Source organism: Suncus etruscus, chromosome 18, assembly GCF_024139225.1.
Source record: "Suncus etruscus isolate mSunEtr1 chromosome 18, mSunEtr1.pri.cur, whole genome shotgun sequence".
NCBI classification, from domain to species: domain Eukaryota; kingdom Metazoa; phylum Chordata; class Mammalia; order Eulipotyphla; family Soricidae; genus Suncus; species Suncus etruscus.
Window position 1 is genome coordinate 37,177,743 of NC_064865.1, and position 23,153 is coordinate 37,200,895.

The window sequence follows — 23,153 nt, forward strand, 5'->3', positions numbered from 1 at the left end:
GGGAGCGCGCGGGCGGGGTGCGCGCTCCCGCGGCCTCCTGCGCGGGAGGGGGAGAGGGGGACTCGCCGGGGAACCCCGAGCGGCGGTGGAGGAGGGGTCCTGGGCGGGAAACGCGGGGTTCGCAGAGGCCGGGCCCGGGGTTTGTGGGGTGTCGCCCCTCCCCCGGCGGCGCGGCATCTCGGGCCGAAGGAAGGGCTGAGTCCCGGCGAGGTGACTCATTTGGGGGGTGCAGGGAAGGAGGAGGAAGCGGGGCGCCGTGATTGCCCGGGACGCGAGCCAGCAGTCTAGTCCTGGCCGGCTGCCCTTGCAGCTTTCCGAGGGGCCCCGCTCGCTCGCTCGCTCGCTCGCTTCCCTAGTGCGGCTGGGGGGGCCCCAAGGCGGCGCCCCGAGAGGCGAGGCGAGGCGGGGGAGGGGAGGAGCGGCGGCGCCATCTTGCTGTGTCATCGCCCTCCGCTCCCCTCCCGCCACCTACCTGCGGGGCCGCCCGCCCGCCCCACCCTCGCTCCTCGACGCCCGTCGGTGTCTCCTTCGCCCGGGCCCGCGCCGCTTTCTCATGGGCGCCCCCAAAAGGGGCAAGCGGGATGGAGGGGGGGTGACGTGCCCTCCAGCTGCCCCGTGTCTAGTCTTGGGAAGGCCCTGACCTTGAAGGGGCCCGGCTTGGAGGAGGAAGAGGGGGCGCCCCCAACATGGCGGCCGCCCCTCCTCAAGGGGAGAAAGGGGGCGGCGGGGGAGGGGGAGGGCCGGGCGCGCCCCAGCTCCGCCACCGCCGCCGCCTCCTCCGCGCCGCGCCTCCTCCTCCTCCTCCTCCCTGGCGCTGACCGATGGACCAGCCGCTCCGTGGGGAGGACTCCGGACTCCGGTGGGGGGCGGGGGGCTCGGGAGTCGGGGTGCGAAGAGCCCCGATCTGGCTTGGAGCGCTGCGCGGGTTCGGGGAGCCCTTGGGGGGCCGCTCAGGGCCAGACCCCCGAGTGTGCAGTTAGCGGAGCACAGTGAGAATAGTGCGGGCTGAGTTGAGGCGTCGCCGGGCGGTTGCCTTTCGGTTGACTTTTGGCGCCCATCCGCTGTAGGGCCACCGAGGAGCCCGCAGGTATTTATTTATTCGGCTGGACTGGAAAGGTGGGGAGCCCTAGGCATTCATTCGTGTTTGCGATGTTGGGTCAGGTTTGGGGGGTGTTGCCTGGTTCCAAAGACGCTTTGGGGGTACTCGGCGTCCATTTTTTGGTTGCTGTTTGCCCAGCTTTAGCCTTTCGATCGCCCTGCCTGGGAGGGAAAAGAAGGCCTGCAGAGGGTGGTTTTGACTGTCATTTTATTAGGGGCGTCTCAGGTTGCAGAGCCCCCCATCTTGGCCCCTTCCGGGAGTCCCCTGGTCGCTGGGTGGGCGACAGGCCGCGGCTTCTAAGATGGCGTCTCCTTCCTCCTTGCAGATCATCTTCGCAGCAGCGACCTTCTCCCTGCAGCGCGGACCGGCGCACCGGGCGGCCACACCCTGGCTGGCGACGCCTCCGCCCCTCCCCGCCTGGCCAATGGCGGAGCTGCGACCGGCCCGGGCTGGGCCCGGCTCGGAAGACTGTTGCGCGAGGAGGCGGGCAGACGGTGCCGCACCCCTCCCGCCGCGCCAGCCTCCCGGCCGGCCTCCTCCGTCCGTCCCCGGAGTCGCGGCACGGCCGGGCGGCCCCTCGCAGCGCCGCTCCTCCGCTCCGCGCCGGGTCTCCGTTGCGGCATTCTTCTGCCCGGCGACGGACGCCTCGGAAATGGAGCCCGTGACGTCATCCCTCCGGCGAGCCAATCGGAAGCGCTCCCGCGGAGCGGCGTCCCGCCCCCGGCCCCCTCGGCCTGTCCGTGCGCGCGCGCGAGCGGCCGTGGGCGCGCAGAAGAGGCGGGGGGAGCCTCGAGTGCGGCGGCGCGCATGAGCGGCGAAGCTCCGCCTCCCCGCCTATATATAAAGGGCTGGCGCGGGGCTCGGCGGCGCCATTTCGCGCTGGATCGGAGCAGCCTCTAGAAGGAGCTGGAGGGTTCTGCCTGCCGAGACAGCCAGCCAGCCAGCCCGCCCAGCCAAGCCGAGCCTGCGAGTCGTCGGGAGGCCGCCATTACAATCCACGTCCATCCACTTGGAAATGGCCTTCGTGTCGGTCCGTGACTGGACCCGGCGGACAGTACTGACCCCGTAGAAGCCCCCGAAGCTCCCCTTTTTCGGGCCCCGCCCCGTCCTCGGCGTCCGTCCGCCCCCTCCACTCCGCCCTCGAGAGGATTTCAAAGATGGAGGCGGCGGGTCCCTAGAAGCACTTTTTTTTCCGGGATCGAGACGGGCCCCGCAGGAAGAGGGGCGTCGGGGCCGTCCTGGGGTTCGGAAGAGTCGGCCCGCCTCGGCTGGGGCCGTCGCCATTTTCTCGCCGCCGCGAAGGAGCAGACTCGGCCTCGGCCGCGCGGGCCTCCCCCTCCCGGGTTATGCCGGGCCGCGCGGCGGGGGCAGCCCAGGCCACCCGAACCCGCGGCTGACGCTGAGGCCCGCGCCGGGCGCCCGAACTCACGATGCTGCAGAACGTGGCGCCTCACAAGTACGTCCCCGCGGCGGGCGGCAGCGGGGCGGGACGTTGGGCCCGGCGGGGGTTGAGCGACTGCCCGCGGCGCCCCGACTCCGGGTACGGTGTGCGGCGGCGGCCGGGCCGGGCCTTTTCCGGGGCCCCCTGGGCGCCTCCGGCGTTGCCATGGTGACGGCCCGGGGGACCGGCCGGCTGGAGAGGCGCCTCGCTGGGCCGCCCGACCGAGCCCGTCGCCTCGCCGGCTCCTCTCCTGTGCGGGCTGCGCTGGTTGCGTGGTCCGGGGAGGGAGGGGCCTCCGAACCCTCGCGGCCGGCCCTGCGGATGGATGTAAACAATGAGGTCTCGGCGGGCCTCCCTCCCTCCCTCCTCGAAGGGTCTGGGGCCCCCCTCACACCCCCACCCTGCTGAATCGTTGGTCCGAGAGCCGGCCCGACCCAGGGTGGATGCTCCAGGGGCTGGGCTGTTCGTGGCTGCTGCGTGGAGAGGTGGGCTAACATTTAGCCAGCCGACCGACCTTGCTTGGTTTCATTTTGGGGTGCGGGGGACCTCCTGCAGGGAGGCGACTAGGTGCCCCGAATCCTTTCAGGAAGCCAGCGCTCTGGCTGGGTTAGGCTGACAGATGCGTGCGCTCTGGGACGGCTGTTGCTGCTACTGCGGTTGTGTAGCGTTATCCCATTAAGTTTCTGTATGTGCTCTGCTTTGAAGTTGTATGTAAAAATCTGGATGCGGATCTCTTGATCCCTTGGTGCAGTCGTCAACATTTTATGAAAATCGGCCTCTCCCTGTTTGGTTGCCTTTCTCTTCTCATTGGCTTCCCCGGGTTCGGCCGCCATGGCAACCACCAAAGCCCCTAGTGAGTGAAGAGGAAGCTTGGGGCTTTGAGCTTCTTGGTTCCACCCACTTTTGCTTGACGCCCATCCCCCTTAGTCATGTTCTTAAATGCTGAGAATACTGTCTTGGCTTTTCTTTTTTCCTGTGTTAAAAAATTCATGATCTTGCCAAACTTAACAGGGGTAGGAATTGAGAAAACAGTAAGGATAGGGAAAATTAATGAGAGGAAAGTGAGCTTTTCACTAGGTCTCAGGCGTCCCAACCTAGATGTATTGGATATGTGATTTTAAAGAATGTGCGTTCTTAAATTTCCACAAAATGACCAGACCGAATTTTGTTTCCTGTCTTCACAGGCTCCCTGGGGAGGGAAATGCAGGGTTATTGGGGCTGGGCCCAGAGGCAGCGGCGCCTGGGAAAAGGATTCGAAAGCCTTCGCTGTTGTATGAAGGATTTGAGAGCCCCACGATGGCTTCAGTGCCCGCATTACAAATAACTCCTGCCAACCCACCACCCCCGGAAGTGTCCAATCCCAAAAAGCCAGGACGGGTTACCAACCAGCTGCAGTACCTGCATAAGGTGGTGATGAAGGCTCTGTGGAAACATCAGTTTGCATGGCCTTTCCGACAGCCTGTGGATGCCGTCAAACTGGGCCTGCCGGTGAGTAGATGCGAGTTGGTGGGGTTGGGGGAATCAACAAGAATGCGTGTAGATGGATGTGGACTATTAGTATAGGTGCTGCGGCCCCTAGGGAGTTCCCTCTGTCCTATGGGACAGATAAACCAGATTTATGAGTTTTTGATCCTTTGTGATTGATCCACCCGCTTACTGTCTTGGCATCTCATTGTGCCCCCATGTATCCTTAACTTTTGTGCCCTGGCTCCATTTTACAGATTCCCACCCCGGGTTGGGAGAGGACCACGGTTGCCAAAATTCTTAGCTTCTTCCTCTCCCTCATGCAGCCCATGGATAGCCAGCCCCAGAGGTAATGTCACAAGATGGGGAAAATGCCAGAGTGGGTGGGTGGTGGGTGGTTTGAGAAAGGCAAGTAAAGACTTCCCAATGGTTGTTAAAATAATTAAGGTATGGGGAATTTCCCTCACCCCCTTTAGATGTCCTGTAGTTTAACTGGGGCCGCAGTTTTTGATACAGGGACTGTGTGCTGTGTGTCTGTTGGGATTGCTAGCTTGTCAAATAGTTTTGGGACTTTGCTCGTGTCTGACTCAGAATTTCTTTCTCTAGGATTACCATAAAATTATAAAGCAGCCCATGGATATGGGTACAATTAAGAGAAGACTTGAAAACAACTATTATTGGGCTGCCTCAGAGTGTATGCAAGATTTTAATACCATGTTCACCAACTGTTACATATACAACAAGGCAAGTTTTTCTGTATTAGGAAATGGGTGAGACTATGTTTATTGTAAGTAGTTGCGACTTAGCAAATCTGAGCCTCAAAGGGTATTAAAGAACAGATGTGGCTCATAAGGTCCGTCCAGTTAATAGCTTTAAGTGGAGCACTGCAGATTTGGGGGTGGTTGCCCTATTTCTCAGAAATCTAGAGAATTCTAGAGGAAGAATAGGATCTGTTCTTGTTCTTGTCAGCTCTTGCTCTGATCCTTGTTTTGAGGGACAGAGTTTGGACCAAAAATGAGATTGGTGTTCTGATGTCTAGGCAGTCTTTCAGTACTTAATGAAAACGTTATCTAGGGTAGTGGTGAAACTGCCTAAGCTTCTGTATTTGTTTTTGTCTTCCTGACATTTAAATTTGTGTTTCCCATGTAGCCTACTGATGACATTGTCCTAATGGCACAAACGCTGGAAAAAATCTTCCTACAGAAGGTAGCATCAATGCCACAAGAGGAACAAGAGCTTGTGGTGACCATCCCTAAGAACAGCCACAAGAAGGGGGCCAAACTGGCAGGTAGGAAGAATGGGAATTTTGCCAAGACTGAAAGAAAGATGCTAGGGATTCGCTATATCTGTGTGTGTAGAGGGGAGGAGGGAGAGAGATATACACATGTATGTGTGTGTAATTTTTTTTTTATCTTTCTAGCACTTCAGGGCAATGTTACCAGTGCCCATCAGGTGCCTGCTGTCTCCTCAGTGTCTCACACAGCCCTGTATACTCCACCACCTGAGATACCTACCACTGTCCTCAACATTCCCCACCCTTCGGTCATCTCTTCACCCCTTCTCAAGTCCTTGCATTCTGCTGGACCCCCACTCCTTGCTGTGTCTGCAGCTCCCCCGGCCCAGCCCCTTGCCAAGGTACAGATGTGTGTCATTATTTGGGGGCATAAAAGGGAAGGTTTTGATTGAGATAGATCTGATTAATCCTTTGTTTTTTTTTTTTTTTTCTAAACAGAAAAAAGGAGTGAAGAGGAAAGCAGATACTACAACCCCTACTCCTACAGCTATTCTGGCTCCTGGTTCCCCGGCCAGCCCCCCGGCCGGTCTTGAGCCTAAGGCTGCACGCCTTCCCCCTATGCGAAGAGAGAGTGGTCGTCCCATCAAGCCCCCACGGAAAGACTTACCAGACTCTCAGCAACAACACCAGAGCTCCAAAAAAGGGAAGCTCACAGAACAGTTAAAACATTGCAATGGCATTTTGAAGGAGTTACTCTCTAAAAAGCATGCTGCCTATGCCTGGCCTTTCTATAAACCAGTGGATGCTTCTGCTCTTGGCCTGCATGACTACCATGACATCATTAAGCACCCCATGGACCTCAGCACTGTTAAGGTACCCACTGCATGGGGCAGATGGGATGCTCAGGCAGTGGTTGAAGCCTAGGGATCAATAAAGAGTCACTTTCCCTTATTGGGCATACAGCAGTCTCCGTATTTTTACTTGTACGGGTAGAAAAAATCAAGATAAGAGTCCCATGTTTCCTGAAGTTTAAAACTGGTGGGTTTTGTCTTCAGAGCAAAAGTTACTCATTTACATGTAAGTCAGATTGGGAGTAGTAACGGGTTAGGGGAATGCAGGGGTAGAAGGCTTATGAAGCCATCCACCTTCCCCTATCACTTAGAAATGGTTTTTTTTCCTAGACTTAGGTATTTCTTCAACCCACCTAAATTACTTTGACTTCAAACTTGAACCCCAGGGCATATATCCTTAAGGTCACCCCCACTGTGCTCTCAAAGAGAGAGCTACTCTTGTGGTGTCTGGGGTTGGCAGGGAAAGGTGAGTCTCCCTGCCTGTGCAGCTTCTGATGCTGCCTCCTTCTGCAGCGGAAGATGGAGAATCGAGATTACCGGGATGCTCAGGAGTTTGCTGCTGATGTGCGGCTTATGTTCTCCAACTGCTATAAGTACAATCCTCCAGACCACGATGTTGTGGCCATGGCACGAAAGCTGCAGGTGAGTGTCAGATGAGCGTCAGGGATACCTGGGTGGGGGGGAAGAGAATCTCCCAGTCTGTGTATAGTTAGTTATCCGTCAGTGGTTTTTAATGTCCCTTTCCTTTCTCTCTCGCAGGATGTATTTGAGTTCCGTTATGCCAAGATGCCAGATGAGCCACAAGAGCCAGGACCCTTACCAGTCTCAACTGCCTTGCCCCCTGGTTTGGCCAAATCATCTTCAGAATCTTCTAGTGAGGAAAGTAGCAGTGAGAGCTCTTCTGAGGAAGAGGAAGATGAGGAAGATGATGAGGAAGAAGAGAGTGAAAGCTCTGATTCTGAGGAAGAAAGGGCTCATCGCTTGGCTGAACTACAAGAACAGGTATTGTAATACTCTTTAGTTTACTGGGGTAAGATTCTCATGACTTTGCCCTATTACCTCTTCTGGGATGTATTTTTGTTTCGTTTATACATGTGTGGTATTCCTTCTAGCTTCGGGCAGTACACGAGCAACTGGCTGCCCTGTCCCAAGGCCCAATATCCAAGCCAAAGCGCAAGAGAGAGAAGAAAGAAAAGAAGAAGAAACGAAAAGCAGACAAGCATCGTGGGCGAACTGGTATTGAGGAAGACGACAAGGGGATCCGGGCCCCTCGTCCATCTCAGCCCAAGAAGTCCAAGAAAGCAGGTGGCAATGCTGCTACGCTAGGCCCCCCTGGCTTTGGACCTTCTGGAGGAGGTGGCACCAAGTGAGTTCTAACAGGGTAGGATGATGCTTCCTTCACAGGCAAGGTTAAACTAAACCAGTAATAATATTAGACAGCTAGGTGGCATCTAAATCCTCAGTTGTGGAGAGTAAATACCACAATATGTGGTGTTAGAACTTGATGTAGGTCAGTCATATTTGTTCCCTAGGCAATAAGTCAATAAATTGTTTGCCAAACTGGGGGGGGCGGTTGGCCAGGAGGGAGGGAGTCAAGCCATGCTGCACATTTATTTCTAGCTCTCAAGTCTCAAACTGCGGGGACATGGCAAGGAAAAGAATGTTTTCCCGGTTGACTTTATTATTTTTGTTGATAGGCTTCCCAAAAAGACCACAAAGACTGCTCCACCTGCCCTGCCTATAGGCTATGACTCTGAGGAAGAGGAAGAAAGTAGGCCCATGAGTTATGATGAAAAGCGGCAGTTGAGTCTGGACATCAACAAATTGCCAGGGGAGAAGCTGGGTAGAGTTGTGCATATAATTCAAGCCCGGGAACCCTCTTTACGAGACTCCAACCCAGAAGAAATTGAAATTGATTTTGAAACACTCAAGCCGTCCACACTTAGAGAGCTTGAGCGCTATGTCCTTTCTTGCCTGCGAAAGAAACCTCGGAAGCCCTACAGTAAGTATGAAGAGGGTCCAGCAATTCACACAAGGTTTTCTGAACACTTTATAGGAATTCGTTTTCATGGTGTACTTGATTCATAACAACTCCCAGGATGCTGGGGTGTTTAGAACTGGAGTTGAAGAAAGGAGCTTCAGGCAGGTACAATAAAACTAGAATGCTTGTAGTAATCTTAGTGATGGTTTCTTCACACTTCCCCCAGCCATTAAGAAACCTGTGGGAAAGACAAAGGAGGAACTGGCTTTGGAGAAGAAGCGTGAACTAGAAAAGCGGTTACAAGATGTTAGTGGACAACTCAATTCCACCAAAAAGCCCCCCAAGAAAGGTGAGTAATTAACAAATTTTCTCTCCCCCAACTTTAAACTGTACTACAAAGCAACAGTTATCAAAACAGCATGGTATTGGAATTTTCTCTCAAATTACTCACTCTTGCTTGAGTAAAAATGGAGAATTTTGCATATATTTAACCTTCAACTTGGTTTTGCAGCGAGTGAGAAAACAGAGTCGTCTTCAGCACAGCAAGTTGCAGTGTCACGCCTCAGCGCTTCCAGCTCCAGTTCAGATTCCAGTTCCTCCTCTTCATCTTCCTCCTCCTCTGACACCAGTGATTCAGACTCGGGCTGAGGGGTCAGGCCAGATGGGGCAGGAGGCTCCGCAGGACCGGACCCCCTAGACCACCCTGCCCTTTTCCCTTTGGCTGTGATGTGATACTTCCTCATCTTACCCCCTCCCCCACAATTAGGAGAGCTGGCTCTGCAAGGGGGAGGGATGCAGGGATATACGGAGGAACATAAAATGGACAAGATTTGAGTTCCCAGCCCCGTTGAGAGTGACCTCTTGGACATAGAGCCCCCCATTCAAAATGTCTGGGGTTGGGCAAAGGGGTCCAGGGGGAGTGGGCAGAGGCCCCTGGTAAAGGGTTTACCTGAGACTTACCTCTGCCCTGTTCACTTGTAAAGGCCCTATTTTGAGGTTGTTTGTTCTAATTTATTTTAAACTAGGTATGGCTGAGGAGTGTGGGGCCATAGTTCCCTTAGCCTCCATGGGGAGGGGAGAAGGGGGAGCTCTTTTTTTACGTTGACTTTTTTTTCTACTCTGTTATCCCTTTCCCTTCTGCTCCATTTGGGACCCCTGGGGGTTTCTGTCATCTCCCCATTTGGTCCTCTGAATTGTCATTGTCTTTGTTGATTCTAACTTGTAAATAAAGAAAATATTATTCAAATTTTGAGTTAAGCTACTTTTTCTGTACTATTTGTGAAGAAACAATTACTTGACAAATTTTAAAGGACTAATTGGTGGTTGTAAATGCATCTGCCCATTGTAAAAATCAACCATTTAAAATAACCTGTTGGAGGTTGACACAGTAATAAAGCTAACTGGTAGGGTGTTTGCCTTGACCTAGATCCCAGCCCTTTCCGCCACCACCATCCCTCCCCCCTAGCACACTTCCAAGAGTGATTCCTCAGCATAGTGGGTTCATGGTTTGCTCTGATTTTTAATTTTTTTTTTTTTTTTTTTTTGGTTTTTGGGCCACACCCTGTGACGCTCAGGGGTTACTCCTGGCTATGCACTCAGAAGTTGCTCCTGGCTTCTTGGGGGACCATATGGGACGCCGGGGGATCGAACCGCGGTCCGTCCTAGGCTAGCGCAGGCAAGGCAGGCACCTTACCTCCAGCGCCACCGCCCGGCCCCTTAAATTTGTTTCTTGACAGTGTTCAGTCAAGACCCTTCCACTTCCTCAGAAACACCAGCCAATTTGGTTGATGTTTATAGAGCTCTCTTACAGGCCTATACTCAGATACTGCTGGCAGTTAGGGTGTTAACAGGCCCTACCCAGAAATGTTTTGCATACACCACTGATCAGAAGACACTAATATTGGTTTGGGGTAATGCCAGGGACAAACCCAGACCCTTGCATTAAAGTGCTCAACTTTTGAACTATAGTTATCTCCCTAAGCTTTATTTTAAAATCTGGTGTTTGTCCTTAGAAGATAATTACAAGGGCCCAAGCAGTGGTGCAAGTGGTAGGATGCTTGCCTTGCATACACTAACCTAGGATGGACCATGGTTTGATTCCCCCAGTATCCCATAAAGTCCCCCAAGCCAGGAGCAATTAGTGCAAAGCCAGGAGTAACTCCTGAGTGTCACTGGGTGTGGCCCAAAAAGTAAGATAGTTACAGTTGGTTTTTATATATTCCCGTTTGCAGTTAAAGTATGCTATCAATTCTTTCATGGACTACACGAACTATAAATCCAATCCTATTGTGCACTGGTTAAGAGAAGCTGTATGTAGTTCAGAGCTGGGTCATGCAAATTCTGGATTTCTAGGTTTAATGCATTATTTGCATATTGGTTGTTTGGAAATACACTGATTCTGTAACAAGATCAAGCATGAGGCCTGGTAGAAGTAGACACTGGGGGTTGGTTTTGATTTGGGGTGGGGCAAACATGGGCAATGCTTGGCAACAAAATGGGGCTTTATTTGAACTTTTAGAGACTTCACAGTTCAGGTGAATTTTTAAATTAGGGCATGAGTTCAAAGGCACTAGAATTGAAAATCATTTTGTATTACTGGTTTTGCAAAGTACGTAGTATTAAAGGGGAGGAAAATCCCTGAAGGGACTCCAGATAATTAAAATCCATGAAAAATGATCTGGAGCAATAGAAAATATTTTTTTAAAACATGCTTCTTGCAGTGGGATAGAAATTGTTCTACCTAAGTTCTAGAAAGAAACACGTGAAGGTTCCAAGTGTTTACATCTTACTATAATTAATTGCATTTTTAGAGTATGGGTTGGATGTTTTATCCTGTTACATGGAACTGTGGGGGCTGGTCTTAAAACAATTCTCCCAGATAGCAAGGGGTTACTAAAGGTTTTGAGAGCTCAGTATATGGATTTCAACTGTGGGTGGGACTTGAAGCTATAGAGTTAACCTGTGGCCAAGGGTCTACAATTCTACCCCAAACAATCAATCTCCAGCACAGCTGAACACAACTAGGTTACTCTGCTAATGAGTATCATCAGTTTCTCCCATCTTCCCTTCTCTTAGAATCATGAGTTCTGTGGCCAGGTTTTTTTTTGGGGGGGGTGGGGGGCTCACACCCAGCAGTGCTCAAGGGACTATATGAGATGCCAGGATTCGAACCACCGACCTCCTGCATGCAAGGCAAACGATTTACCTCCATGCTATCTCTCCTGCCCCAGGTTCTTTTTTTTTTCTTCCTCCATGCCATTTGCTGCTTGTACTTTTCCCTGTGAGGCATTCCTTTGTCAACCAACATTTCTACTCTGCCTCTCATTAATAGACTGTTAGGTCCATAGACCTTGACACTGCCCAAGTATTTTGGTCCTATCCTTGTGAAATTTACTATGCCAATGAAGCATTATTACTAATTTAGTTATTAATCATTGTTCTGATTGATATGAGATAAATACATGACTTGCTCCTCCTAGACTAATTGTCCTTATATTCAAATGTGTGAACCTAGAACCAACCCTACCAACCTTGCTCTTGGCTTCTTGATCAGTATGAGGGATTGCCAGGATAATAACCAGAGTTGGAGTTTTTCTCTGAAGTACCCAAAATAAGCTTAAGAAAGGTCTTCCTGGGGCCGGGAAGGTGGCGCTAGAGGTAAGGTGTCTACCTTACAAGCGCTAGCGTAGGACTGACCGCGGCGTCCCATATGGTCTCCCCAAGCCAGGGGCGATTTCTGAGCTCATAGCCAGGAGTAACGAGCGTCAAACGGGTGTGGCCCAAAAACCAAAAAAAAGAAAAGAAAAAAAAAGAAAGGTCTTCCTGAGTGATGAGAAAGGGACTGGTAGAGGAAGAGAAAGGGTGTGCGAATGAATGGTAGATGGAGATTAATCTAATGACCTATAATCTTAGTCCAGAAATTCTACACGGTAATCTTGAGCATTGTGAGAGAGCTTGCCCCTAGAGTTTGGGTACTAGGAGTGGGAAAAAGCAAAAATAAAGCAACTCACTTTTTTAATAAAAAGAAAGATTAAGTACTTGGCTAGAGTGAATGCAAAGCAGGTAGGGCATTTGCCTTGCACATGACTGACTCAGGTTTGATCCTTGGCATCCCATACAGTCCCTGGAGGAGGCTACCAGGAGTGATTTCTGAGCACTGAGCCAGGTGTAACCCGAGTACCACTAGGTGTGACACAAAAAAGTATAAGTACTTGCAGCACAATATGCAAAGACCTATCAAAAACTTAGAAGGATCTCATTTGATCACTCCCAGACAGACAGACCTTAGAAGGATGCACAGTGGTAACTAATACTGCCAGGAGAAACAGTGAAGGTAAATTGTGGGTAGTGCCTGAGCAGGCAGAATGAAGGTTTGTGCTTACAGAAAAAAGACCAGGAAACAGACAGCTAGATCAAAGGACCTAGATAAGGATTTGACTTTTTATCCTAAGTACCTTAATAGTTCCCATTTATTGAGCACTTAAGCACTGTACTAAAAACTGCATGATTCTCTTTACAAGACTCCTAGGTAAACTAAGTGAATATTCAGGTTATTATCTCTATTTAAGAGATAAAGGAGTGTCAGAGAGAACTAAAGAATTTGTCCAAAGCAGCTGTTCTGGAAAAGGTATCCAGAAATCCAGCTTCAGGATCTACTCTGGGTTTCCAGGAACCTAAAAAACACTTAACTTTATTTAACTATACATGTATGTATATGTATTTTGTTTAATGGAGATGGGGGATTGGTTGAACTCGGTGGTGCTGGGACTGCTACTGACTCCAGGTCGTTCCTGATGCTATGCTTAGGGGGCGCCATATGTAGTGCTGGGTATTGCAGCCTTGTCAGCAAGCACTTTCAACCTAGTACTGTCTCTGGCCCCATTTATTTTGGTTTGGGGGACACACCCCAGCGGTGTTCAGGAGCTACTCTGGGCTGTTTGGAAGTCATGCCAGTAGGGCTCAGGAAAACATGCAGTCAGGGCTGGGGACTGAACCTAGGTTTCAAGTGTGTGAAGCATATGCTCAGTCAGTCTCTTGAACTCTCTTCCACCTGAGACATTTACTTTAAAGATGTAGCAGTAGGGAGACTCATGTTGGTTTTGTGGGGTGTCAAGAATGAATGCAGGAATAATTGTTTAGAAACCAGTTGCAGGTGGTTGTGGCAGCAGAATGTACCTAGGTTTGGAAAGGTCTGTTTGTCCTAAATGGATAGGACTTTACTCTGCAAGTTCTTGCATTATCGCCATACATCAAAGAAAAAGCAAAGTTGTATGATTTCTATCCTTGAGTCCCACTCAACTTCAGTTTGAAGGTTTGTGGGCTGAAGGGTACCTATTGTATGTAAATGAAGCCAACTTCATTTATAGGCTTGCCTCAGAATCTGGCCTTCCTGGGCAACTTGCAGATCGTCACAGATAGCATTTGGCGCCACCTTGTGACCATATTACCCCGGATGGCCTCCATATAGATTCTAGATTCTCGGCTGACCCCACCCATCTTTAGGTTCTTTCCTTCTTTCTTTCCTATACTACAACTCTTAGGGCCAGACTTCCCGACTTCAGCATAATATTCTTTTTGTTGTTGTTGTTGTTGTTGTTGTTGTTTTTGGGACACACCTGGCAACGCTCAGGGTTTACTACTTCTAGCTCAGAAATCGCTCCTGGCAAGTTTGGGGGACCATATGGATGCCGGGATTTGAACCACCGTCCTTCTGCATGCAAGGCAAACACCCCACCTCCAAGCTCTCTCTCCGGCCCCAGCGTGATATTCTAATCACATCTGTTTTGTTGCAAAATGCATGATTTTTTTCTATCTTAGCATAGTAGTCCATTGTGTATATAACACATCTTGATCCATTCATCCATAGTTGGACTGTTTCCATATCTTGGATATCGTACTAAGTGCTTCAATGAACATATGAGTTATGCACATATCCTTTCAAGTTAATGTTTTTGTGTTTGAGGGATATATACCAAGAAGTGATCTCTCTGGATCACATGATAATGTTCTATTCCAGTTCTTTGGAAAGATCTCTATATTGTTTTCCATAAAGGCTGCACCAGAGGACATTCTCGCCAACAGTGAATGAGGGTTCCTTTCTCACCACAGTCCCAGCCAACATTGGCTGTTTCCAAACTTTCTTGATACATGTTGTTCTCATAGGTATGCAGTGATATCTCATTTCCTTGAACAAGAGTAACAGAGCATTTTATTTTTCATCTGCCTTTTGGCCACCTCTATCTTTCTTCTTTGGGAAATGTCTGTTAATCTCTCTCCATTTATGGACAGCCTCATTGGATTTTTTCGTTGTTGAATTTTGTGAGTGTATTATAGATCTTGAATTTCAACTCTTTATCTGATGTACTATGTGCAAATATTTTCTCCCTTTTAATTAGAGCTTGGGTTGCTTTTGCTGCATTTGTCCAGTATTTCTAAGTCATTCTACCCATTCTCTGGAGGCAACTCCCAACCATAAAAATTTGTCTGTGTAAAACATGTTCCAAATTTCAGGACTATTTTTCAGCTCTCTAATCATAATGCCACAGGTCTTCTGGCATTTCAGAAAAAATTATTCTCTCTCTCTCTCTCAAAAACAAAACCAAAAAAAAACAACCTGTGAGTTATCAACTTAACCATACAAATCTAACTAATGTGCCAGAAAGTTAGAAGCACCTTACCAATTCATTTTTGTTTATTTATTTTGGAGGGGGGGGGACACCTGGCAGCACTTAGGGGTTATTCCTGGCTCAAGTTCAGAAATTACTCCTGGCAGGCTTGAGGGACCATGTGGAATGCCAGGGATCGAACCCCGATTGTCTGCGTGCAAGGCAAACACCCTATCTGCTGCTGTGTTATCACTCTGGTCCTAGCCCCTAGAAGTACCTTAACAATTTTGTACAATAATGCCAAAATGTGGATACTCATCACTCTTTATAAAGAGGAGGAAATGGAGGCTCAGAGCAATTCAGCAACAGCTTTACAGCAAATAACTAGTGATGCATCATTGTTATTATTGATAATAATTATTGTTATTGTTATTGTTATCAGGGATCTGAGTGGCATTAGAGCTGACAGGGCATTTGCCTTGCACACGGCTGAACTAGGTTTTTTTCCCCTTATATCCCAGATGGTTCCGAGCCACCCAGGAGTGACTACACCCCCCCCCCCCCACACACACACACACAATCATTCTTCTCAGCAGTTTGAGCCAGAGCCTGGTGAGGCATTGGCTTGGATTTCTCACCCTCACTCTGTTCAGCCAAGTGGGTGGGCCTTCCCAGTTCTCCAGGAGCTCCCACTTCTGCCTCCCTCAGTCTGGCCTGTCTTAACTCCTCTTTATTTCTCTTATCCACTATCATTTCTGTTCAGTCCATCTTTACACTGTAGCTGAGAGATCCTTTAGGAAATAAATTTGACCTCTTATACCCTATAGGTTTTTACTCCTTTATAAGGCTTCTATCTAGCATTAGTTGCTTCTACAAGTTTATATTCCTCCTCTGCACTTCCTTGAGCTCTCAGCTCAATTTAGAGCCAAATTTTGATAGGCCTCTTCAGATTCCCCCAGAACCGGGTCTTGTCACATTCTATTATCTTTGCCTAGACATCCTTGTTTCCCTCCAGCAACTCCTACATTATTTCTTTTTTGTTGTTGTTTTTTTTTTGTTTGTTTGTTTTTTGTTTTTTTGGGGGGCCACACCCATTTGATGCTCAGGGGTTACTCCTGGCTAAATGCTCAGAAATTGCCCCTGGCTTGGGGGGACCATATGGGACGCCGGGGGATCGAACCGAGGTCCTTTCTTCTGCTTACAAGGCAGGCACCTTACCTCTAGCGCCACCTCACCGGCCCCAACTCCTACATTATTTCAATAACAATTTGTTACCTCCACTATTGAGACCTTTCAGAGGAAAGGAACTCCAGGGAATTATAAGAAACAAAATGAGTCAGGAGGAAAAAGAAAGTATTGATGTTTTTACCTAACACACAGTCTGAGGATATCAAATTGATGAAAAGGCAAGAAAAACTACTAGGAGTCAGAGAGATATAATAGAGATAAGATGCTTACTTTGCAAATGGCCAACCCAGTTTTAATAATTTATACTACATATGATCCACTGAGTACCACCAAGAGTAATCTCTGAGCAGAGTGTTTGGAGAAAACCCTGAGGACACCTCCCGGTATGTCCTCAAATCTATCAGTCAATAATTTACTCAAATGAAAACACTTTTAAAAATAAACTGAAGGTAGTGTAGATGTAAAAAAGAAAAGTTGATTAAAGTTGTAAAAGAAAAGTTGGTTAAGGAATAAGTGTCGGGGCTGGAGAGATAGCATGGAGGTAAAGCATTTGCCTTGCATGTGGAAGGACGGTGGTTCGAATCCCGGCACCCCATATTGTCCCTCGAGTCCGCCAGAAGCGATATCTGAGCCTAGAGCCAGAAGTAACCCCTGAGCGCTGCCAAGTGTGACCCAAAAACAAAAACAAAAAACAAACAAAAGAAGTAAATGTCCAGATTGGAGAGATAGTGCAGTGGGTAGGGCACTTGCCTTGCTTTCCTGGAATCCCATACGTCCCCTGAGCCCACCAGGAGTGATTCCTGAGTTCAGAGCCAGAAGTAAGCCCTGAGCACCAGCAGGTGTGGCCCGAAAGTAACAAAAAAATTTTTTTAGGGCTGGAGCAATAGCACAGATGATAAGACATTTGTCTTGCACATGGCCGACCTGAGTTCAATCCTCAGCATCCCTTATGTTACTTCAAGCACTGGCAGGAATGACCCCTGAATGACTCCTGAGTCAAAAGTAACCCTGAGCACTGCCAGGTTTGGCCTAATAAGCAACAACAACAATAAAAAAAATTTAAGAAGTTATTTTCCTGAGATAATTAGTAGTGTGACAAGAAATAGAAAATTTCTATTTGTCTCAAATAATATGCAATAATTCTATATATATTAAATATTTCATGGGGTAGGGGGAGAAAAATATTCTCCAACAGGCATTCACAAACTACAGACTGAATAGAAAGGGAAAAAGTCAAGTACTCTCACTTGCAGAGTAGACAGAGCTGCAGGCAGTTTATTCCCTTAGTACTGTTTCCTTTAGATGACTTTAGAAGAGCCTCTGGTGCCATTGGGGTACTTTCTGGTTGTTCATATAAATTAGGTAGATGAGGGGCTGGAGGAGTGGCACAAGTGGTAGGGCATCTGCCTTGCATGTGCTAACCTAGGGTAGACCGTGGTTTGATTCCTTGGCGTCCCATATGGTGCCCCAAGCCAGGATTGATTTCTGAGTGCATAGCCAGGAGTAACCCCTGAGCATCACTGGGTGTGGCCCAAAACCAAAAAAAAAAAAAAAAAAGTAGGTAGATGTCTAGGAGGGCTGAATAATTTTGTCTGAAAAGGGGGCAACAGGCAAAATAAGTTTGGAAACCTCTGCTTTAAAGGGACACTATTGTTTTAATTTGGGACTTTAGGCTCACACCTGGCAGATCCCAGGGCATGCTCTGTGCACCAGGAATCATTCCTTGGTGCTGGAGATTGGCCAATTATACAATGCAAGCACCCTCACTACAGTCCTCAATGAGTGCTCTTTATTTTGTTTTAGGCCACACCTAGCAGTACCCAAAGGCTAAATTTGGATCTGTACTCAGGAGTGCTCAGGGAATTGCTCAGGGGACCGTATGTGGTACAGGATCCTTGTCGTGGCTGTTCTGCTCTATGCCTTTGAGGATTCCCTGGGAGCAATGAGACTGACAGCTTTCGTTTCAGTAAAACTGAAGCACTGGTTTCCTCCTTGAAGTTACCCAATCACCATCCTTATCTCCCATACCTCCTCCATAAAATAGGAACTTGGTTTCACTCTCTTATAGCCTGAACTTGCCTAACACTTTGGGAGGCAAATGAAATATAAGCCTAAAAGGTGGTTGTCACCTATGATGGGCATTTGCTTCTAACCAGGCTTCCCACAGACATCCCAGCCCTGTTTCTGAGGCTGGCAGGCTCAGAGAACTCGAGGAGTGTCCTCAAGTTGCAGGCATGTGGCAGATCTAGGTACCTCTGGTCATCTCAGAGACAGGAATTTTTCAGATTATGGGACATTCATCAATACACAAACATGTGAGGTATCAAGAATGGAAGATATCATTATTTCATGTCTGCAGAGAAGTGTACAAGGATTTTATAATTTTGTCACTGTATAGACATTGCCATGATTTTCAGAGTTTTCAAATCCAGGTCACTAGTCTATAGCATACTCATTTAACAAGAGAAAACAGCTTATAGAGGAATACTGCTTGTAGATTATTGGTTCCAAAGTCTGTGTCTTGGGGCTGGAGCAAGAGTATATTGGGTAGGGCACTTGCCTTGCAAGCAATCAAAACAGGTTCCATCCTCAGCATCCCATTTGGTCATTCAAGTCCCACTAGGAATAATTTCTGAGTGAAGGAGTCAGGAGTAACCCCTGAAAACTGGTGGCTGTGGCCCAAAATAAATGAACAAAAAATAAAGTCTCTGTTTTTCTGTTATACTATGTTGCTTTGGGGCATCCAGCATCCACCTTTTTCCTTCATCCCTGAGCCCCTCCAACAGAGTTGTGGGCCTTCCACTCTGGCTACTCCACTTCTAATAAGGCCTTTCCCCAACCCTAAGGTGGAAAAGATAAGCATATTCCTTGTCTAATCTAGAGAAAGTGTTATAGATTTTTGCCAAATTGCCAAATTTTCATGTATTTTTATTTTTGTGTAAAGTATATGTTTATATATACTTAGAGTTGTGAGTGATTAATATCATAAAAGCTATTATGTAAACATAGATAGAAGTACACATATTTATATGTAAGTATTTATTATTTATTTATTTATTTTTTATATGTAAGTATTTATGAATAAATAAATATATAAGGGGCCTGAGTAATAATAGCAATGTAGGTAGGCCTTACATGTGGTCAACTTGGATTTAATCCCCAGCATCACATAGTCACCAAGCCCACCAGGAGTAATGACTGATGCAGAGCCAGGAGTAGCCTCTGATCACCACTGGGGTGAGTGGCCCCAAAACCAGTATATATATTGGTTATAATATAACCATTAATATAATATAATATAATGTAACATATAATAATATAATGTATAACATACATTATATAATAATATATAACATTTTATATATGTTCATAAACATATGAACACTGGATTTATATATCTGAGACACAGGACTTCTGACCCTTTGTACCTATTATTCTATTTGTAGCTTTTCTGCTTTCAATTCCCTGGACTTACTCAAGATTTACAAGCAGATAAGCAAACTTAGAAAATCTTGATGTAAAGAGACAGAAAAGGGAGAAATGAAGACTATATAACATATGTATATATATATAGGTGTGTGTGTGTGTGTGTGTGTGTGTGTGTGTGTGTGTGTGTGTGTGTGTGTGTGTGTTTGCCAAATAAGGACACGGTTAATGCTTTGGTTTGGGGACCACACCCAGTGATGCTCAGGACTACTCTTGGCTCTGCATTCAGGAATTACTCCTGGTGGTTCTTGGGGAACCATATGGGATGCCAGGGAATGAACCCAAGTCAGCTTTGTGGACTCCTTGTAGTATCTCTCCAGCCCCAGACATGGTTAATTTTGTTGTTGTTGTTTTGTTTTGGGGTCACACCTGGCAGTGCTCAGGCATTACTCCTGGCTCTATGCTCAGAAATCTCTCCTGGCAGGCTCGGGGGACCATATGGGATGCCGGGATTAGAACCACCATCCTTCTGCATGCATGCCTTACCTCCATGCTATCTCTCCAGCCCCAGATATGGTTAATCTTGACAGGTAGATTATTGTTTGATTTGAAGGTGGAGAATAAAAGGGAGTATTCTCCAGGGATAGAAATTTTTGCCAAGTGTTCATCCTAAAAAGAGGGAGAGACAGAGAAGTAGAGAGAGACAGAGACAGACAGACAAATGGGCAGACAGAATTACTGCATTTCTCAATTAGCTGCCAGTTAGATCTCAAACGGTCTGTTGCTACTACAATTTTGAGACTGTGAGAATTCCATTAGTAAATGTTTTCACTTCTCTATCCCTGGGACATAGCTATAGGTTCTGGCTTCCCCATAAAGACAGACTGCAGAGACCCTGGGTGTTCCTCTAAAAATGACTTTTATTTGTCCTAACTAGTCTTCAATTTTCATGACTCATCCCTTTCATCTGCCTGTCTCTCCAATAAAAGCCACTTTCAGGGTTCTCTGAGGTTGCTTGTCTGTTTGTAACTCTAAGTAACCCCAGGGAAATGAGAGCTGAAAAGTTCCAAAAAACAGAGTGAGCCTCACAAAGGGCCCAGAGTGAATGGGGGAGTGAATAATGCTTCTTTCCTGGCCTGTGGTTATGTGACACATTATTCTGCATTCCCAGTCTGAGAGAACAAGCACTGCCCAGTGCCCCTCTGCCCTTTGGTTTCTATATCAGGTTTCTGGTTGCACCTGTGGCTTCCTTTCTTGGCCTCTGATTCCCTGTAGTCTGGTCAGTCACCTGGTGCTGAGATTCACCTTGAACTTCTGCTTGACATCCCCTTAACATTTCTAGAATTTAATTCCAACCACAGTAAGCCAAACCTCTGATTTCTCTCCTGAGTTCATCTCCTGCCCCTCAGGCTCATACCCAAGAATGTCTGCATTCTTCCATCGTCTTTGATCTTACAAATAGTGATTTAATCATTTATTGAACCAGGGGGGGGTGAAATACTGAGTATAGTACAGATAGAGGAACAGCTTTCGGTTGGGAAGGTCAGTTTAAAGAGTCACATAAGGGGGCCAGAGAGATAGACTAGCAGGTAGGGTGTTTGCCTTGCACGCAGGCAACCTGGGTTCAATCTCTAGCATCTCATATGTTTCTGTGAGCACTGCGAGGATTTATCCCCGAATGCAGAGCCAGGAATAAGCCCTAACTGAGCACAGCCAGGTATGTCTTTGCCTGTCTTGCTACTTTCCAGTCCTGGTACAGGGCCATGTCTCAGCTTTAAACCTGTTAAAACATGAAGAGGGTGAGTTTTGGAATCAAACAGAACAGAAATCCCTTCCAAGCTTTCACTCTCTCTACTGTGCCAAGTTAAACAAGTTCCTGAATTTGTTTGATTACATATCCCTGATTTTAAAAGGGAATGATATTAGAATTTACCACTTGAGATTATTTGGGTAATTAGAGAACAGTACATGACATATAACATGTATCCTATAAAGAAAGGAATTGAGAGAGGAGAAAGATAAGAAAGGGAGGGAAGACAGGTAGGTAGGGAAAAGAGAAAGGAAGAATGGAAGTTTTTCAATGTGAATGGTAGAGACGAGTTAGCATGGGTAGGCTGAGTTATGAGAGAAAAAATTGTTTTTCTCAACATGAGAGATGATATGTTTATTGGTGAACATGTAAAATTGGATATTTGAAAAATCAGAGATGTAAAGTAAGATTGAATGCTTATTTCTTTTGTTTTTGTTTTTGTTTTTTGGGTCACACCCGGCGGTGCTCAGGGGTTACTCCTGGCTGTCTGCTCAGAAATAGCTCCTGGCAGGCACGGGGGACCATATGGGACACCGGGATTCGAACCAACCACCTTTGGTCCTGGATCGGCTGCTTGCAAGGCAAACGCCGCTGTGCTATCTCTTCGGGCCTTGAATGCTTATTTCAATGAGGACTTCACAGGCAAAGAATGAAAAAAATTAAGATAAACCATTGTAATTTTTTTTTTTTTTTTGGTTTTTGGGCCACACCCTGTGACGCTCAGGGGTTACTCCTGGCTATGCACTCAGAAGTTGCTCCTGGCTTCTTGGGGGACCATATGGGACGCCGGGGGATCGAACCGCGGTCCATCCTAGGCTAGCGCAGGCAAGGCAGGCACCTTACCTCCAGCGCCACCGCCCGGCCCCAAACCATTGTAATTTTTAAGATACTAACTTTTGAGGAAAATAGAAGATATGAATGAAAATATGTAAAATTAAAAGATATGGAATTATAGTATTGGAGTGATAATAAAATGGATAGGTATTTGCCTTGCATGAGACCAAGACCCTGACACTTCACATGGTCCCTTGAGTGATCCTTGAGGGCAGATACAAGAGTATCTTAGTATCCTAGTATCTTAGTACTTCTAGGTGTGCCAACCCCAAAATATATATGGAATTATTTCCAGAAATTCTTTTGGGTAATATATAAGGAAAAATAAAAAGCAATTCTTTGCAGGCCAGAGAGCTAGTGCAATGGCCTGAATACATGTTTTGCACACAGGAAACCTAAATTCAGTTCCCAGCACTGCTTTCTGAGCATCCTGGAACACCAGAGTCAGGAGTAACCCCAAACACTGAGGGGTGAGATCCCAAACAAAAACATAAAGAATACATTGGATCAAAAGAATATGTTTTTAATGGTTTTAATAGGGCTGAACTCAGAGAAATCAATTTCTAAAGACTCATCAAGCTAACATTTAAGCAAATGACCAACAGCGATTAGGAGCCAATGGGGTCAGACATGTCTGTGATTCTGTCAAGAATTCATTTATTCATTATCTTCTGTAGAGGGTTTACCAGTCATGTTGGTGCTATGAAATCTAGTCGCCTGGTCACACAGGACATGGTACTGAATCGACAGTCAGATCATTGGGAGACTGGATTGCCCCAAGCTTGGGCAGTCATTAATTTTCACAAGAATTTTCTATGGGAGGCTATTTCTGTAGATGGTTAGAACTGAGGCAGAGTGAGGTAGCTAAGAACAGTAGCTCAAGGGGAGATAAATAGGCTCACATAAAAAGGGATTAGAGAACCAGATTTTATGGCTGTACGAGGGAAAGGGGAGCTACTTCAGGTTCTGCTGATTTTTTAAACTGAGATTATTCCCTGTGAGACCTGGCAAAGCCTCAACTCTGGAATCTGGGCACCACGCCTGAGTTCTCTTCTGGAACACAAAACCCTGGCTGAATAATCTTTTCCCATTTCCATAAGAATCTTCTTCTGACCATTGTCTCTTGGGAAATCAGTAGAATTCCCATAAGATCTTGTTTGTTCCTCTCCTTACTTTTTTTTTTTGGGGGGGGGGTTTGAGCCACACCCGTTTGATGCTCA

The 23,153-nt window shown here is 47.4% G+C and overlaps 2 protein-coding genes across 2 annotated transcripts; both read left to right on the forward strand.

Annotated features, from left to right (window-relative positions):
- The first annotated feature begins 1,028 nt into the window (after positions 1–1,028).
- Positions 1,029–2,285, forward strand: LOC125995709 (translation initiation factor IF-2-like). The gene is made up of 2 exons (XM_049764721.1): positions 1,029–1,087; positions 1,425–2,285. The coding sequence occupies exon 2, from the start codon at positions 1,524–1,526 to the stop codon at positions 1,908–1,910; it is 387 nt and encodes a 128-aa protein (XP_049620678.1). The 5' UTR covers positions 1,029–1,087; positions 1,425–1,523; the 3' UTR covers positions 1,911–2,285.
- A 238-nt stretch (positions 2,286–2,523) lies between these two features.
- BRD2 (bromodomain containing 2) lies at positions 2,524–9,316 on the forward strand. Its single transcript, XM_049764723.1, has 12 exons — positions 2,524–2,555; positions 3,725–4,028; positions 4,611–4,748; positions 5,154–5,292; positions 5,425–5,639; positions 5,737–6,111; positions 6,603–6,731; positions 6,849–7,091; positions 7,202–7,455; positions 7,787–8,091; positions 8,297–8,419; positions 8,582–9,316. Exons 1-12 carry the CDS (start codon positions 2,530–2,532, stop codon positions 8,716–8,718), a joined length of 2,388 nt encoding a protein of 795 aa, XP_049620680.1. The 5' UTR covers positions 2,524–2,529; the 3' UTR covers positions 8,719–9,316.
- The last annotated feature ends 13,837 nt before the right edge of the window (positions 9,317–23,153 follow it).

Excerpts from the sequence above, each read along its gene's own strand:
- LOC125995709 (XM_049764721.1), top strand. The coding sequence starts at position 1,524 with ATGGCGGAGCTGCGACCGGCCCGGGCTGGGCCCGGCTCGGAAGACTGT.
- BRD2 (XM_049764723.1), top strand. The coding sequence starts at position 2,530 with ATGCTGCAGAACGTGGCGCCTCACAA. Across the intron at positions 4,749-5,153 it reads ACTGTTACATATACAACAAG|CCTACTGATGACATTGTCCT; the intron begins GCAAGTTTTTCT and ends TTTCCCATGTAG. Across the intron at positions 7,092-7,201 it reads TGGCTGAACTACAAGAACAG|CTTCGGGCAGTACACGAGCA; the intron begins GTATTGTAATAC and ends TATTCCTTCTAG.